The following is an 18194-nucleotide window of genomic DNA, read 5'->3' as shown; positions in this document are numbered from 1 at the left end:
TCAGCTGTTGATCTTTGTGATGTGGATGGGATCAACAGTGGGTTTTTCTGACTTAGTGCTGCAGAACAGCCCAAGTTGGAGCGGCTGCTGCGCTGTGTGTGGGGCTTCATCCCATACCCGGAGTTCTGCCTTTCTTTGCCATCAGGGAGGCTGGTGTCGGTACTGACCGCTCTGTACCCGTATTAAAGACACGTGTTTCCTCCTCGCACCGCTCTTCCGCTTCTTCTTCCGCTTCACCTTGTTCCGCTTCCGCCTTTTGACGTTACATCCGGCCGGCGCCGTGCGGGGAACGGAGGCGGAAATGACGGTGATGGCGGCGCGGTGAGTGCGGAGCTGGGCCTGTAGGATGAGCCTGGGGGGATCTATGCCGTGCTGGGGGGTTCTATGCCGTGCTGGGGGGATCTATGCCGTGCTTGGGGGATCTATGCCGTGCTGGGGGGGTTCTATGCCGTGCTGGGGGGGTTCTATGCCGTGCTGGGGGATCTATGCCGTGCTGGGGGGGATCTATGCCGTGCTGGGGGGGATCTATGCCGTGCTGGGGGGGATCTATGCCGTGCTGGGGGGATCTATGCCGTGCTGGGGGGTTCTATGCCGTGCTGGGGGGATCTATGCCGTGCTGGGGGGGATCTATGCCGTGCTGGGGGGGATCTATGCCGTGCTGGGGGGATCTATGCCGTGCTGGGGGGGATCTATGCCGTGCTGGGGGATCTGTGCCGTGCTGGGGGGGTTCTATGCCATGCTGGGGGGATCTATGCCGTGCTGGGGGGGATCTATGCCGTGCTGGGGGATCTATGCCGTGCTGGGGGGGATCTGTGCCGTGCTGGGGGGGATCTGTGCCATGCTGGGGGGATCTATGCCGTGCTGGGGGGGATCTATGCCGTGCTGGGGGGGATCTGTGCCGTGCTGGGGGGATCTATGCCGTGCTGGGGGGATCTATGCCGTGCTGGGGGGATCTATGCCGTGCTGGGGGGGGATCTATGCCGTGCTGGGGGATCTATGCCGTGCTGGGGGGGGATCTATGCCGTGCTGGGGGGGATCTATGCCGTGCTGGGGGGGGATCTATGCCGTGCTGGGGGATCTATGCCGTGCTGGGGGGATCTATGCCGTGCTTGGGGGATCTATGCCGTGCTGGGGGGATCTATGCCGTGCTGGGGGGGATCTATGCCGTGCTGGGGGATCTGTGCCGTGCTGGGGGGGATCTGTGCCGTGCTGGGGGGGATCTGTGCCGTGCTGGGGGGGATCTGTGCCGTGCTGGGGGGGATCTGTGCCGTGCTGGGGGGGATCTGTGCCGTGCTGGGGGGGATCTGTGCCGTGCTGGGGGGGATCTGTGCCGTGCTGGGGGGGATCTATGCCGTGCTGGGGGGGATCTATGCCGTGCTGGGGGGGATCTATGCCGTGCTGGGGGGATCTATGCCGTGCTGGGGGGATCTATGCCGTGCTGGGGGATCTATGCCGTGCTGGGGGATCTGTGCCGTGCTGGGGGGGATCTATGCCGTGCTGGGGGGGGATCTATGCCGTGCTGGGGGGGGATCTATGCCGTGCTGGGGGGGGATCTATGCCGTGCTGGGGGGGATCTATGCCGTGCTGGGGGGGGATCTATGCCGTGCTGGGGGGGATCTATGCCGTGCTGGGGGGGGATCTATGCCGTGCTGGGGGGGATCTATGCCGTGCTGGGGGTGATGCCCGTCACAGGCTCCAGCAAAGGGGCAGCCCGGGGAGCTGGACTCCAGGCTGTCACTGAGGCTCTGATACAGGCTATATCTGCAGTGGGTTGGGGCTGACCCCACAGGCTCACATGGGATCTGCAGCAGTTGGGTGGCTTTGATACCTGGGTGCTGATAAACTGCTTGTGTTTCTGTTGCTTGGTTATTATCACTGACGTAACCTGTTCCACGTAGCTTTGATGTGTTGGTACTACAAAGAGGGTGGATTTCTGTTGGATATAAGGACCACAGTGAGGTTGGTGAGGCACTGCAGCAGGTTGCCCAGTGATGTGGTTGATGCCTCATCCCTGGAGGCTTTCAGGACATATCAGGCTCTGGGCAGACTGATTTAGCTGTGCTGTCCCTGTGCATTGCAGGGGAGTGGGACTAGATGGCTTTCAGAGATCCCTTCCAACTCTGGGTTGCAGACTGCATCCTTACCAAGGCCATAAGGATCACAGGAGGTGCCCCCAGAGCCAGAAGTCAGTTTGTGGCAGCTCTGTGTTATGCCAGGGCTGTGGCTTTGTCAAGGAAGAGATATGGGCTGCAGATGACCCCATAGGACTGTACGCTTCAGAGTGCAGCCTGAGTGTATTCAGAGAGGAAACATCTCGCTCAGGGGAAATCTGAAGTGTTAATTCCTCTTGGTTGGATGCTAATGTAAGTAGGACTGCAATAAAGGGACCCAATAAATGATGCACTGACTTTGTGTAGCAGCAGGTGAGTGCCCAGTGAGCTCACATCACACCGCAGTCAGCTTGTAGGTGGCAGCCCCAGTGGGGATGTTGCATCTTAATGCAGGGCAATGTTTGGGAGCTGTTTTGTCACCAGGGATTACAGGGTGGGGATTCAGCTGTTTGGCTGACAGGAGCTTGTAGGGTGTTTGAAACAAATAAACCTTTAATGCAAATACTGTATCTGTGTTCCTAAAAGGACCAGTCTCAATCTGACCCCATCATTCTATGAAAGATGTGAACACACTGAGTGTCAGACCTGGGTGTGATAATATTGCTAGAAAGTTTCCAGGAAGAAGCACTATCACAGAATCACTATCTTGTGAGATTGCTGCATTTAGGACCTTGCTTGGGCATTTTATGGGTGGAAAATGAGTGAAACCTTCCATCACACCATACACTTAAATGGCTCCTGTTATCATACAGCTGACTTTGTGCAGTTCTCTGCACCAGCTGATTGGTAATGATGGTTTGTCCCTTTGGTTTGGCTGCAGCTTGGCACCTTGCTGCACAAGTTGCACTGGTTTAATGCAGATCAAATCTGCCAAGCTGTGCTGTACAAGAGGAGAGTCAGTGCCCCATGGAGGTGAGTTACACTGGGGAGCCCTGTTTGTTCTGTGGGACAGGAAAGGGGTTTGTTTGGTTCCTCTGCTTGGAGTGGGGACAGCTGCCCTTGCTGTGCTGCAGGAGCAAGCAGCCTTCAGAGCTCAGAGAGCGCCTCCCTGGTGCTGCTTGTAATTATTTGTAATTATCAGCTATGTTGTGCAATTATTTCCTTTCCTAGGAAGTCCTTTTCATGCAGCATCATCAGGTGAGGCGTCCAGGACCTGAGCAGAGCCATCAGACCCAGTACATGCAGCAGTGTTAATCTGCAGCAGCACGTTGCTGTCTATTTCATTGCAAGCTTTGGGTGCATCAACCCCCCCCCCAGGGATGTATATTTTGTGCCCTTTACCAATGGGAGACAAAATGTCGGCTGCTAGAGGACAGAAAAGTCATCTGAAACGCACACTATCGTTTTCTGCTTGTCTCCAATTAAACTGATTACCAGACAGCTTTGTTGCTCACAGATCAGACTGTTTCATGTGCTGCCAGCACGTCCTTTGGCACTGCGGGCAATGGGATTTCCTGCATTGTTTGAACCCTTGTGGTCATTGTTCTGACCCTCCATATGCTCTGGCAGGGGAGCGAAGGGCAGTGTTCAGATGCTGAAAGAAGAGAGAAAGGAACTGCTTTAAAAGCACGGAGAGCTCTTTGTAATCAGCGGCTCCTGGGGTCGCTGCTGCAATAGAAGGGGAATTGCTGGGGCTGGCAGTATAATTACTACCTTTTTTCTCTTGTTCTCATCCCAGTCTGGATGACAGTGGTGTGGCTTGTGACGCCTCACAGAAGTGAGCCTTCAGAGCAGCATTAGGATGATGGTGTCCATTTGGGTCTGAGAAGCAGCCCCGTTTCATCGCACGCTGTTTGCAGGAGGAGTCCCAGGTGTTAGAAGCACTCTGCTGTGCCCTGGCAGCTTAATGGCTTCCTGCCTCATGGGCAGCACTGTTCTCAGGGGCTGATTCAAGCTGTGACCCAGCAGCATCACCGCAGTGCTGAGGAGGGAAGGCTGCTGCTCCCAGCTCAGTACTTGGAGATCACCTCACCAACTCCTGCCCTCTCCACCAGCACCACAATGGCAGAAGCTGCTGTTGCTCCATTCCAGTAAATCATTTGCTCAGCCCGTGGCTGTGGCCTCGTACCTTGACCCCATTGATGGGCCGGCTCCCTTTGGTGCCAGCAAAGCAATGCTCTGCTCATTGCTGCCACAGCCAAACCCACTGCTCTTTCTCTCCTTCCCCTCTCATCCTGCCATTGCCGGGTGCCCGCTGTGTGCTGCAGCAGGTTGGGATCTGACGGCCTCAAGGAGTTCTCTCAGGTGCTGGGAAGGGCAGATGAGGTCTTTGGAATGAGGGCTCTGGAGGAGGATACGGCTTCTACATTATTGATTTCATTGGATTTGCATGGTGTTTTGCAGCCTGGATTCAATTGCCTGGAGCGAGATCTTGTACTTGATGTGCTGTAGCAGAATAAATGCCAGAGTGCTTGGATACAAGTGCTTCATAGCTACAGCCCTGAAAGCTCAGCTCTCCTGTGCTGAGCTGCTTTTCCCCACTCCTTTGCTCCTCTGTGCTCCATCCTGTTGCCTCTACCCCTGGATGCCTGTGTGAGCCGCCCTGGTGAGGTGAGGGCTATTCCTGGAGTCACTCCTCGCTGCTCCATTTCCTCCTGGGATCTCTGCAGCCCTACAACATTGAGCCCCTCCTTATTGGAGCTGGAAGCCGGAGGGCTCTGAGCTCACACCACTGCTGACTTGAAGTTCTTTTCTGCTGGGGAAGTCAATTGTCGAGTCGGGCGATTTGGGCACGTTGCTGTGGCGGTGCAGTCATGGAAAGTTGGCTGGGCTGTCATGTTTATTTGCTCAGATAGAACTTCTTATGACACGGTCGTGCAGCTTTTTCCAAGGCTGCTGGAATGTGGTGTTCTTTCTTTCCTCTGCTATTTTTGTTTTTAAAGAAGCGCTGGCTGAGAGAGGCCTGAAAACTATCTATGATATTGTTTGTTATTGTTGCGGGTAATGCTAACGTTAGCTCTTCTTCCACTGCGATGTAACCAAATGTGCCCATTTTTAATCTGAATATATGCATTCGTTTTCCCACAAAGAGGAAAGTGTTTGCTCTCCTGCCTGCTGTAGGGCTGGGCTGCAGCACTCACTGGGGATGCTGCTCAATAGCTTTGTTCTATTCCTACGCAGCAGAATATGTTGACGTTTGTTTCTCCTGGGGAAGCTCAGGTGCTCATTACACCAAGGCACATCTCTGTGCTGGGAAATGAGAGCCACAAGTGTTTCCTTTCACCTGTCCCGCCTGGTGTCAGGCTGCCGTACACAGAAGGCTTTTCAGTTGCAGGAAGCCTTCTGTTCTTCACCAGGAGGACCTGCAGGAGCAGCCAAACCATTCAGCATAGAACCCATAGCCTGCTTGGTCCTTGCTCTGGGTCTAGCAGAGCTCATTGCCTCCTGTAAAGAATAAGTGGTGCTGTTTCTGTGTGTCCCCATCTCCCCCCGCTGCTCTGTGTAGATCTCCAGTGTCTGAGGTGCTTGTTATCCAGCTGTGTGACAGCACAGTGACCTGTTGCCTCTGTTAGATGTCTCCATCCTGAATATCAGGTAGTGACAGAACACTTGGTCATTTCTTGCTTCATTCCGAAATCTGCTTTAACTCTTCTTCCCATTGTTACAGGTGAAGGAGAAGAAGGTTGTCTGAATATACCTATGAGTGAGCTGCAATGGATAACAAAGACTCAGAAGCTGAGATCCACCCTCTGAAGACAGAGGACGTGAAAGCTCAAGAGAACCATGAGAACTCTGTTGAGAGGAGAATTATCATCAAGCCGTCGTCGCAGCTGTCTCGGCTGTCCCGCTGGCGCACTGCTGCCTTCTTCGTCTCATTATTCTTGTGTCTCATCATTGTGTTTGCCTTCTCCTTTATCATTCCTTGCCCAGAGAGGCCTGTTTCAGAGAGAACGTGGCTCCGAAACTATGACAGTGCAGGTGAGCTTGCTGTAGCAGAATAATTACCTTGGGTCCCGTTCCCTTATGTGTTATGGATTGGAATTGCTGAACTCTACCTAAGGCCGATCTGGAGCTGGGCCTGCAGGGGTGCTGCTCTTGGGAGTGAGGGCTGTGAACACCTGACCTGGATAAGCAATGGCCCATCATAATTGGAGTGTTTTTCCAGGAGGTGTTTACAGGATCTAATAGAGAAATTAAATGCTGCTCTGAAGCACTAATGAGCTCACAGACTGGTCTTACTTGGCAAATAATGGGGAAGGGTGCCTAGGAATAAATCTCTGCTGCAGTTTGGTCTGTGAAGTGCTCCCATGAAGTTTGAGCTTCGGTTTGGGGATCGTTAGACATCCTTTCTCTATCAGCACGACTTTCCAGCTTTTCTCTGTGGCTGACAGGAAGGGGAGAAGAGTAATTGCATCTTGTTACTTTATTAGCTGTGCAAAGTTATAGTTGTTTTCATCAGCTCTCTAACCTGGGAGCTGCTCCTTGGTGACTCAGCATCCACTTCTGTCAGTCCTTTCCTTTAATCTTGTGTGTGGTGATTATGTGCTGGTTAAGCTGTAGCTGCAGAGATAGTGCTCCCCAGCAGGGACTGAACTTTATGCTTTAATGCCTAAATCCAAAGTTCTGCTACTTTGAGATTTATATGGCTGCTTTTAGCTGAAAGTGAGAAAGATGATATATTTGGGACTGTTTTGGTCCCCCCTGCCCCCCCATATTTTGGGAATAGCAACCCCACCCCAAGACCAGAGTTGTTTTTTGTTAGACATAGTTCAAATTCTGGATGCCTGGCTATAAAAAGAGACAAATCCTCCAGGGGATGACAAATGAAAACAAATTATCCTTTGGCACTGACTTCAGTGCTTAGTGCTCATGTAGATGCCTTTTTTTTTTTTCTCATGTTGTTTTGTTATTACAAAAGCCAATTTGTCCTGATGTTGCACAGTCAGAGCTGGAGGCAGTGAGTGGGTCTCTGGGAATGTGTGCTTTGCTGCGGCCAGCTGAGCTGGTGGCTGAGACAGTCCTCACCAGTGCCTGACTTCTGGTCTCTTTTACAGTGGCTTACCGGTTTCTTGTTATAGAAGATGTGAACAAGGACAAAGTGCAAGATGTCATCTTTGCTTTCAAAGCCAGCAATGGCAGCAGCAGCTTCAACAGCTCCTGTTTGGATGAAGGTAGCTGATTCTGAAACAGAAGGGCCTTGTAGCAAGGGTTGTTCCTTCTTTTAGTTAGTATTAATGGGGCTGCTGTGGCTGATGTCCTGAGGTGGGTGCTGGCATTGAAGTAATGTCCATAGTGTCAATTCTCCTCCGTGTCATTAAATTTGAAGCACTGAAGTGGAGATAAGGGGAAAGACAGTGGTTCTGAGAGAGAAAACAGGGTGGGGGTGGCATGGGGCAAGGCACAGCGTTCTGGTGCTGCAGTGTAGCAGATGTGGGAAGGGCTCATACTCCCTCTGATGCATCTTCCCTGCAGGTCTGCCTTCTCCATGTGCTTTCATCACTGCCGTGTCCGGCACGAATGGCAGAGTGCTCTGGGAGAGACCTGCTGCCACGGAGGTGGAATGGATGCAGTGCGGCATCACGCAGCTTGGAGGGGCCCCAGGCTGCCTTCTGGTGGGGCAACCGGTGTCACTGACTGCAGTTGACCAGCAGACAGGTGGGTGGCAGGCAAAATAACAGGGAACAGCACTACTTTCATTCCTCACCTGGTGGCTGTCACACCTTGGGAACACTGATGTGACATCACGAGGTGACATGGATGATGTACATGGAGTGTTTATCATCTTAAAAGCCTTGCCAGAGTCATTGGCTGAGCCCTTGAGAACTGCTTGTCCTCCGTTCCAAGGGCTGGACTCTGTTGTGGTATTTTGTGCCAGATGCTGTATTATGAGAACAACTTATAAAACAGGAGAAGCAGCCCACAGTTGTGAATGTTACTTGATGCTCTTGTGGGCTGGACACAAACCAGTGCTGTTTCTCAGTCATTTGTGAACAAGTTTCTCAGTCACTCTTCATCTTCTTGCCTAAAATTGAAGGGAGGATAAAAAATGCCTGTACTTCTGTAGGAAAAAGTCTGTTGTGCCTTGAACTTTCCTTTCTGAGGAAGACTGAGATCTATTTCCATTTTGGGGGTCACTGTTTCAAAGACGTGCTCTCTCTGTGGAAGCATGCGTGGGATCCTGTCCTCTGTATCTGATATTGCACCCCTTGCTCCCTATTTTTCAAATACTGGGAGAGGGAAATTGCAAGAAATAAAGCTCTAAGAGATCTGAGGAAAAAGCTATCAAAGCGTTTAATTTCCAATGTAGCTGGAACGGCATATGCACACACAGTCAGCTGGAAAGCTTCTGCAGTAACTGAGATAATTAGCACCATTTTCCTCATCAACAGGCTTTAGCACAGGTTATTTATAGACGTTAATGAAGTAGTTGCTTTTAGGTCAAAGCGTAGAAAGGTGGCTGCTGAGCCAAAGCCTTGTAACTGGAGTCAGCCATAAAGAAATAGCACATGTATGTAGAGAGACAGCTGGGCTTAGCCACAAGTTGCAGGAGCAACCTGGTAGGAAAACATTCTGCAGATAAATTGAAAGCAAGAGGTGAAAAATTGCTTCTGATACAAAAATGAATACTCCAACAGTTGACATATTCAGTACCTTCTTGCTGTGGCCTTAAGAAGGTCAAAAGCAGCTTCTTCATGCAGTTGGCTTTTGCTATGGGTTAGGAAGACAGGTAGGAATAAAATATCATGTTAAGTGTATTTCAAGTGGTGAAGTCTGACTTTCATCACATACTAAAACCAGTAGCCAGATCAGTCATTAGCTGTTAATGATTCATCATCATGATGGGTTGGTGAGATTCCAGGGACCTCTGCCTTCAATCTCTGCCTGTAGGAAGGTTGAAGGAGAGGTAGGCAGATTATCTCAGAGTGACTGATGTAGGTTTGATAAAGCCAGTGCCCTTCTGTCAATTCAGATTGTATTATATCTTGCTTGATTTGTTGCCAGCACAAGTGACATGAGCAAACAAGAAGGAAGGCATAGGTATTTGTGTGCTTCTGTTTGTGTGGGATGCTTAACATTCCTGTGTGTGAAGGTAAAACGAGCAGTCTGGAAATGGGAGCTTAAAATTAGCTGTCCCAAACCAAAGGTCTGTGTAGTTGGATATTCTGCCTCTACCATGGCTGAAAGCAGCACCCAGAGGAAGAACAGGGGTGGGTGGATGGTGGCACCTTCTGCCTTTACCTGTGTATGAGCCCTGGGAGTGGGTCTGGTGATATCTCTTCAGTGGAAGAAACCATGGAATAAACCAAGGCTCTTCAGCCAGAAGAACATTGTGACAAGGAGAAGAAAGTCTGTTTTTCTGCTTATCACTCACAACTTCACAACCAATGGTTGTTTCCCGTCACAGTTCTTCATTGCTCCGTGGTTCTTTTGTCTTTCTACATATCTGCTGTGTGCAGAGGGCTGGGAACTCAAAGGTGTTCAGTAAACAAGCGGGCAAGGACACGGCAGGGAGGTCTGACAGTGCTCAGTGCAAGCAGCCTGCCTTCATCTCAGGCCATGTGTGAGCTGGGAAAGCACAGTGCTGGGGTGTGCATTCATCCAGAATGGAGCAAGCAGTTCTGCTTCTTCCCTTTGCAGTTCCTTGGGGTGAGGGCTGAATTCAGCCATGGAAGTTCTGAAGTCCTCATTTTATTCTTTCCAGACCAAAACAAAACCCTTCACCCAGGCTGGATTTACTGTCTAAGCACTTGTCTTGTTGGCTTACATTGCTGTGCTTTTGCTGTGATCCTGGACTGTGAGGGAGCATCACAACGCTCTGCCTGTCTGGTAGAGCAGTCAGGTCTCTTATTAACAGAGCAAGGTGGGGTTGGATTCACAGTTTGTGCTCCTTGGGGGCTGTGTTAGACCATGTAAGCTCCTTAATCCCTTTGTGTTGAAGCTGTCTCACTTACCACCATGAGTTTGTTAAATCAGACTTTTTCAAGGGAGTAAAACACCTTTCTCTATATCTCTTTTCACTGTCTAACCAGCAAAGAATTGAGCATTACGCATCAAAATGTGAGTTTCAGCAGCCTGATCTACTGATGGAGCTTTGGACTGCACTGCAGCTATACTGATATAGTTATTTAAAACGTAAACTCTCTGTAATTTTGCCTGCTTGGGGTTCTTTTGTTTTCTGTTTGTTTTTGAGGGGTGAAATTGTTTGCCTTCCCCTTATTTCCTTAGGGGCATTTTTCTACTTCATATCTGCTGTTATTGCAACAAATCCATGCCGTTCTACTTTTTTTCCCCCCCAGTATTTCAGTAAAAGCTATGGAGGAATTTCAGGCAATCTCTGACTGCAGGCAACGTGGGGCAGTCATTCCTTGGCCCCTCAGTGTGACTGCCTGCAAAGAACATGGTTTCTTTGCATTCCTGAACCGAGCGTGGCTGCATGGGATGCAGTTGAAGGGGCTGGTTAAGGGTTTCCCCTCAGAGCCAGACCCAGTTAGGCACTGAAGTCTTCCTTCAAAAGAAAAGATTAAAAAGCACAGAACTGCAGCAGTCTCTCAGCAAATACTGCTGCAAATTCCCCTTGTCAGTGTCTGGAAGGTCTCCAGCAGCCCTGGGCAGGGTGCAGCTGAGTGAAGCCAAAGCTGTGCTACCTGCACTGACAAGCAGCTGACGGACAGAACTGTCTGAAGAGCTGTGCTCTTCCAACCAGGGAGAGAGGAAGGGTGCGAGCTGAGTTCTGACTGCTCCAGGAGCATCTGCAGGAGTCAGGTTGCTGTAAAACGTGCTGCTGGGAGCAGCCATAAACGCTGCGATCAGAATTCAGCTTCTTTATGGTCTTAGAATGCCTGCTCAAATTTAAGTACACAGAATGAAGTTTATAGATAGCTGGAAAGGATTTTCCGTGCAGTGAACACAAAGGAAAATGTGTTAACCTGGGGCATTGAAGCTGTTCTTTGTGCCTGACTGATGGACTTGAGCCTTTATGCAGGCAGCTGGAATTGCTTTCCAGTAAGGGCTGGAATTGTGGATTCTGGGTCTCATTTGAAATGCAGAAATACCCCATGATGAGCATAATTGTGGCTGCCTTGCAGGGCTGATGGGCTGTCTGTGAGTGACTGCTGCAAAGTGCTTTGAGGAACAAGAGTGTTTGAAAGCCTTTCAACCTAAAGTGCTTTTTAGTGAACATTTCCCAATAATTCTCTTCTAGGGGAAGTTCAGTGGAGACAGTCTGATGACTTTGGAGCTAATTATACTGTGCTGACTCCCTTGTCAGTGATTCCAGATGTGGATGGTGATGGAGTTCAGGACCTGATAATCTTTATTGCTACAGGAGATAAGGTAGGTCACTGTGAAGTTATGCTGAGCCCTGTGACCTGGGCAGGGCATGGCAGGAATGCTGCTTGTTTCAGTCCTGCAGTCTGCAGAGGAAGTTCCCAGAGGCCTCTAATTGTGTTTGGGGAAGGTTCTTTCCCACCCTGCAAATATACTCCCAAATCAGTGCAAGTGTTCTATGGCTTAAGAAGCAAACCAGGCAGGAACCAGTCTCTCTTTTCAGTCTGTGTTCCTCTCAGGCTGCGTATGGAGAGCACCAAGGCAAGATGAGCTTGCAGTTTTCTAGGACCATGCTCAGAAAAGTGGAAACAAACAGCCTGACAGGTTTGGCTCCTGGATCAAAGTGTGTCTGGCAGCCACTGCCTCTGTACAACCACTGGTCTTCCTGGTACCTTCTGTGGCTGTGCTTTGCTTGCTTTGCTCAGTTCTCTTCCTGCTGTCGCTGTGCTGATTAGTTCTGACTTGGGTTCACACACCAGAGCACTGTGAGCAGACTGAGTTCTGCCATCTGAGGCATTGTTGTTGCCAGAGTCATCAGAAATTCTATCCTCTCCAACTCCTACATTTCTGTTTCCTTTCCTGTTGCTTTTCCTATCCCAGTTATCTCAAGACTTTTGTTTTTCTAATCTTAGGACATGTTTGAAAGTAGTCTCTGTTCTGCAGAATTGCTGTATGATTTGTTTTCTATTTATCCTTTCTGGTTGTTTTGGTACGAAACCCTTCCCTCCCTCCCTTGGGACTTGGCAGGCACTCTCAACTCAAGTAAAAGTACATTGTGCATTGAGAAATGGCACAAAGTGTGGGGAGCTTGAGGGCAGCTCTGCAGCTGGGAAAGGCAGCCCCTTCAGAAAGGGCATTCAGTCCTTAAGGTTCCTAACTTTGTTGCTGCCAAGGGCTGAAGTAGAATGTGATGTTGTACTCCTGTTTCCTGAAACAGCAGAGCTGTTTCTCAGTCTTAGTGTGCTGTGCTTCCCCCAGATCACACCTCTTGCCCACTCTTTTAAGTTTCAGCTTGACTCTACCCTTTTTTCTCTTGGGTGAAGTGTTGTGTGGATTCTGTTGCTCTGATCCCTGCGCTAAGAGAATATAAAGAAATCTGGCAGCTTCTTTTATTTTCAGTCTCTGTGAACTCACAACAGCTTTAGGAGGATGATTTTAGGGCACTAAAAATAGTAGCAGAGCTACTCTGTGGCAAGAACTTGGGTCCCCCTGCTTTTGGCAGGCCTGCAAGGACAGAAGCAGCTGTGCTGGCTGGTCTGCACAGTGTTTCCTGCAGGCACTGTGAGAGAACACGGTGTGAGAACGCTGTATTCAAAGTGATGCAATTTTAACCCCTCTTTATTTTGAATCCCATCCCTGTGTAGATTAAGACCTTCATCCATTCAGGAAAAAGTGGCCAACAGATCGGCTCCACTGGAAGCCTGAATGTGGATGGGGAAGCTCGTTACATCATGCTGAGCCCAGGCTCCTCCCACTACTTCCTTTTCTATACAGGTACAGTCGTGTGTAGGACTGAGTCTGAAAGAATGATTGTAACTGTGAAGTGTTAATTATTGAAGAGCTGTTGGCAACAGTGTTTTACATTCTCAAATCTGTGTCATGTTCACGGAGCGGGAGGTATTTGAGGTCAAGAGAAGGAGGGACTTTTGCTGGAACTGAAGTTCATTACATACTGCAGTAATTTCATTTGAAGGAATGTAGGTTTTAAGCAGTCATATGCATAGCAAGTGATTCCTGTGGAACTCATGGGTTGTGAACAGATACGGTGCTAAAAGTGTTCACAAGCAGGTTTCAGTCTCAAAATGTTGCTGCAGCTTTTTGCTGTAAGCCCTAAAAATGCAATTCATTGCTCATCCACTTCAGACATGATCAGGAAATTCGTAGCACTCAGAGCAAGCACGGGATAACTTTTCTCTCTTGTTTTTGCCCTTCTTTCTTTGTGTAGCCAACTCTATCTACGCATATTCCCTGAAAGATCTCTACAGTGCAGCAACTGGGATGGAAATTAAGCTTCCTGGCCTTGAGCAAGATCCTCAGTGGGAGAAGAACGTCGATCACACCACACACCGCCTGATCCCTCTCAGGTTTGGTATTGGATCTTGGCTGCTGGTGGGTTGGAGGGTTCTGGTGTTCCTGCCTTTGTTCTGCCCTGACTGCCCATACCTGGGGAGGGGGCTGGTATTGGTGGCTTTGTCAGGATTTCACAGTAAAGGAGGGGAAGCAGGTTGGGATTTTGCATGTGTGTTTGATTGGAGCATGACTTGTAACTCTGAACTCATCCAGGAGTTCAACTGCAGGACCTGGTGCTTCAGCTCCCAGCCCTGCTTGACTTCCCTGCCTGCTAGGATGAATCTCTGACTGTTAAAGTGCAGGGGGAAAAAAAAAGCTTAAAGGAGTCCCTCCCAAAACAAAGACCACCAAGAACCAGCGTTCCCAGTCTAGGAAGCATAATCCATGTTCTGTTCCTGTTCAGCACTGGAGACATACGTTACCTGGCAAAAATTCCTGGCAGATCGAGGGAGAACATCCTGGTTGTGAGCTCAGAGATGACCACGCTGATCAGTGCACAGAATCTGCAGACATTGTGGACCCTCAACGTGTCCCGTGTCATGAGGTAACGTTACCTGTGTGGATTCTGTGTGCCATTCCCAGGCTTCCAGCAGCAGTGAGCCTGGCAGGTGTTATATTTTTGTTTGAAACATAAAGGCCTGCGTTGTAGCAGTTGAGTCTTTTGTTGGTTCTTTTTTGTGAGGACAGAAGCTGCTCTGAAAGAACAGGGTATTCACAAGCTGTTAGGCTGTGTTGTGATCTGTCCTTTCTCTTCCTTTCTCTTAGTGAGCCACTGCTTGGGTACTACAAACCTGATGTTCTTGATGTTGTCCTTGAGAGTGAGATCGGACCCAACAGGAAAAAGGTTTGAAAGCTCTTCCTTTTAACTTCCTTTTTCTCTGCATGTCTCAGCTCAAGCAGACATTTTGTCGAGGTATGATGTGCTGCCTCCAGCTGATTTTAGAAGGCTTTAGGCTGGGAAAGGATCTCTTTTAAGAAGCTACTGAAGCCCAGTAGCAGCCCAGACACTTTAATTCTCAGCAAGTGACTCCAATGACAGAGCTTTGAACCCCTTGAAATAACTTGCAAGACTTGTGACTTCACTCTAACGTGGTCCACCCCAGGTCTCTCAGCTCTGTGATCAAGTAGAAGCTCAGCTTCAAGTGTCTCCTCGTCTTCCCACGCGTCAGATACTTGCTCCTTTAGACAGTGTGGGGTAGAGGCAGCTGACTTGACCTCTTACTCATGGCTCATAGAGCTCTTTGATACGTGTTCCTTTTCTTTCTTCCCTGCCAGGTTATGATTGTGGAGGGTGGATCTGGAGCAGTCCAATGGGACCTGAAGCTGAACTCTAGAGCAGAGAGCCCCCAGCCAGCTACACTTTCTACTGCTGATCACCGGTCAACCTTCCTCATCTGGGGTGAATACCAAGTAGCAGGAAATGAAACGGTGAGTAGTGCTGCTGAATGGTTGCTTTTTTCAATGCTCAGAGTCAGAATTGTCTGGACCCACCCCGTTTCCCCAGTGCTCACATTCAGATCCTTGTATTCCACTAACACTGCATCATTCTGTGCAGGGTGTGGGGTATCCACATGTCTCTGATCAGTCCAGTCTGCATGCAGCAGGAATGGGGTCTTGTCTGTACTGGGTCCTCATAGTGTCCATGGCAGTGTCCCTGCTAGCAGTTGGCACCAGCAACGTTCATCATCCTCAGTCTGGCTGCATAGAGAAAATGGTCTTCTTGTCTGTGTGAGCAAAGGCACTGGATCGCCCATAGTCTTGCCTCAGTGTGCTGCTGTATTTGAGTTGAGAGGCTGCTGGCTTAGTGCCTCTGAATCTGCTGCTGTTTGACCTGGAGCCTCTGCAGCAGTACTGCACGCAGTGATGTCTCGTGGCCACATTAATATCCTCTCTGTGCTCTGAGGCAGTCTGACAGCCCTGATGTGTTGCTCAGCTGTGTGACTGAGCCCTGCTGGAGCAGCGGCTGGCAGTGTTAGTGACAGTTTATGTCCTGGAGGATGCCTGAACACCAGCTGAACTTCCTGTGCTTTTCTTGCTGAGTCTGTCAGCCCTGGGGTAATCTGTCTTCTGCACACAGCAGACAGACTTGTTGTTTGCAGGAAGGTTGGGCTGGGGAGTAAGGCACCAAGCAGTCAGTGAAATCCCAGCACTGGTGCTGGTGGCATCAGATGGGATATGTTGGCCATGCACAGATATCCAACTGGATGCACTCAGTTGAACAGGAAGGAATGGCTAAGCCGGGTATTTGGAATAACTGTTCTGAGCGTGTCCTGTTGGTTTCAGATATCAACAGATCCTCTACAGAAGCTTTATCTTTTCCATCCTTCCTACACTAATGTCCTATTGGAGCTCCGCAACAGCACTGATCAGATAATTGCCTTCAATGGTAAGTTCTCCCCCTTCGGCCCTTCAGCGAGGAGCTGCAGGAGGAAGAACCTGCTGCTGCCTCCAGGACTGCTGGATGTGTGGGGTTGGGCTCATGGCAGACATCTTATGCTGGGCTGTTCCTTCTTCTCTGTTACAGCCACGCTGTTCGAGCGCAGCCGTCACGCCTGCTATGTGCTGTTGAGGGGACCTCAACCCGGTGAGGAGCCAGGGCTGGTGTCTCTGATGAAGCGTAAGCTGAAGGAGGACGTCTCTGAGAGCAGGGTGATCTGGCTGAGCCAGGTGGCTGTGGACAGTGAGCAGTACATCCGTGACCGCCTCTATAGGATGCGGTACCACAGCAGAGTGTGAGCTGGCCAGGAGACCAGGAGAGTCTTCAGGCTGCCTCTCCTCTGCAGCAGTGCTCTTAGCAAACCCAGATCGTGGATTCAAATGGGAAGCTGCCTTTCTCGATCTGCAAACCAAAGCGTGGCTGGCAGGGAAGCAACCCCTCTGCCTGGGTATGCCCAGGGTGAGGGAGCAGCTGCCAGTGCATCCATTGCCAGAGCTGATGGGGCTTCAGTGCTCAGCCACCGCTGAAGTGTCGTGAGCTCAGGGATGAGGGCTTTCCCCTCCTTTTTGTGCCCACTGAACTGTGCTGGCTCAGCCTGTAGATGGAGGGAAACGTGCTTGCTGGGAATGCCTGCACTGGTTGTTTCTTGGGTGCTTGCATGAGAAGTGGAGCTTCTGTGTGTGGTGTTAGGTTTCCTTTCTGAGTCAGCTCTCCTGGCTGCCAGAGAGGTGCTTGGCTGCAGGCTGATTTACAGTTACCCCCTCCTGAATTTGGGCCCCTGCTTCAGTAGTGGGTATGTGTAGTGCTAGACTCCAGCCCTGTGAGTGGGCTAAGTCTTACCTGGGCCTTCAGAATGCAGGTTGAAGTGTCATTCTACTTAGAAAATGACCTTTTCTCCTAAGAACAGCCCCATGTGCCTCTCCCTGCAGTCACAAGGCGAAGTGTGTTTTCTGTGCTGCTTCCTTTCCAGCCAGGCTGTGTAGCACTGATGACACCGAAAGGGAGCTGGTCTCCTACCTGACTTATGCACCATCATTCCCCTCACCCCATTGTGTTTACAGGGGACGTGAAAACCACCATGAGCCTGGGCTGACTGGTCCCTGCAGGTACGGACACCACCTCTCCTCTTGGTTTCAAGGTGCAAGGGGATCTAGGCCATTTTTTAATAGTGGAATTGCACTTTAACCTTTCCTGGGAGCTTGGCTTGCTGGTCCTGGGAATCCTGTTCCCAAGTGGCAATGCCAGCTGTCCTGCAAATGCTCCTGCAGCCTTTGCAGCTGCTGTGGTGCCCATCTGAGCATGGTCCTCTCTGCTATGAGGTGGGCATGTTGCAAGACAGACACGAGCCACTTGGTGAGACTACAGGAGCTGTCTGTCCATGGGGAGCTCTGTGCTGCCTCCTTGCCCTGAGATGAAGAGATGTCCCCAGAGAGTTGGTTGCTGTGTGGAGGTGATGTCTCACTTGGAGGCTTCTTCATGGGGAGGTGTGTGCTTTGGTGGGCACCAGTGCAGGCTGCAGAAGCAGTGTGCACAGCCTGGACCGTAGGCTGCACGGTCCTGAAATCTGCTGTCCCTGCACCAGCTGCACTGAGACACAACCACTGTTCATACACTGGTGTCCATTTGGTTGCTGAGAAGAAGGTGGGCAGAAAACACACAGCTTGGCATGATGGAGTTTGCACCCTTAGGAAGCTCTTTGTTTAGTGCTCGGAGTGGGCACCTGTTGCTGCTGTCAGGCGGCCCTGGGGCTGCCCAAAGGATGAGTCCACACCATGACCCAGGGCTGAGTGCTGCAGGTTGTGTCCCACTGCCATTCTGTGGGTGGGAGCAACGTGCCTGGGCTGTATCTCATTGTAATGACATTGTCCTTCATCCTCAGCTCCCATCTCAGACCTGACTTTTCCAGTAGGTAACACTGAACGCCCCTTAGGAATGCTGGGTTTTCAGCTCCTGGGGGCTTTTCTGGCTTTAAGTTTTCCATTTGTGTTTCCAAATCCATTGGAGACCCAGAGGTTCCCTGTGGCAGCTCGACTAAATGAATCAGTGCCAAACCAGCGCCTTCTTAACGAGTCCTTTTTCCAGCTTCTTTCCCCGTGTAATTGTTTTCTGCAGTATTTAATGAATGACTTCGTGCCTTGATTCAATAACTCAGATGGGTGATGATGGCATTAGATCACTGTGTTATGCATTAGTGTGTTTTTTTAACACTAAGACTGTTTGGTTCTTTAACTTATTGCAAATCGTGCTGTATAGGACTTGGTCTAACTGTACTGGTTTCAATAAATCCTCTTTTGCATTGTTTGTAAATG

The 18194-nt window shown here is 50.2% G+C and overlaps 1 protein-coding gene across 3 annotated transcripts; it reads left to right on the top strand.

Annotated features, from left to right (window-relative positions):
* The first annotated feature begins 291 nt into the window (after window positions 1–291).
* Window positions 292–18192, top strand: FAM234A (family with sequence similarity 234 member A). 3 transcript variants are annotated; one of them, XM_015877357.2, is made up of 12 exons: window positions 292–321; window positions 5719–6029; window positions 7106–7222; window positions 7524–7706; window positions 11254–11384; window positions 12743–12872; window positions 13324–13462; window positions 13852–13992; window positions 14214–14292; window positions 14724–14876; window positions 15732–15834; window positions 15973–18192. In XM_015877357.2, exons 2-12 carry the CDS (start codon window positions 5765–5767, stop codon window positions 16182–16184), a joined length of 1653 nt encoding a protein of 550 aa, XP_015732843.1. In that variant the 5' UTR covers window positions 292–321; window positions 5719–5764; the 3' UTR covers window positions 16185–18192. The 3 variants fall into 3 exon arrangements, with proteins under 3 accessions (XP_015732843.1, XP_032303434.1, XP_085370432.1); XM_032447543.2 differs by lacking the exon at window positions 292–321 and adding an exon at window positions 3791–4355; XM_085514306.1 differs by lacking the exon at window positions 292–321 and adding an exon at window positions 4410–4661.
* The last annotated feature ends 2 nt before the right edge of the window (window positions 18193–18194 follow it).

Source organism: Coturnix japonica, chromosome 13, assembly GCF_054131305.1.
Source record: "Coturnix japonica strain WE chromosome 13, WE-NBRP24, whole genome shotgun sequence".
NCBI classification, from domain to species: Eukaryota; Metazoa; Chordata; class Aves; order Galliformes; family Phasianidae; genus Coturnix; species Coturnix japonica.
The sequence above is the reverse complement of the archived record's forward strand: the minus strand, read 5'-3'. Positions and strand labels throughout refer to the sequence as shown.

Bases quoted from the DNA above. Each gene is read 5' to 3' on its own strand.
- FAM234A (XM_015877357.2), top strand. From the start codon at position 5,765: ATGGATAACAAAGACTCAGAAGCTGAGATCCACCCTCTGAAGACAGAG. The intron at 7,707-11,253 runs GTGGGTGGCAGG...ATTCTCTTCTAG, and splicing joins TGCAGTTGACCAGCAGACAG to GGGAAGTTCAGTGGAGACAG. The intron at 12,873-13,323 runs GTACAGTCGTGT...TTCTTTGTGTAG, and splicing joins CTACTTCCTTTTCTATACAG to CCAACTCTATCTACGCATAT.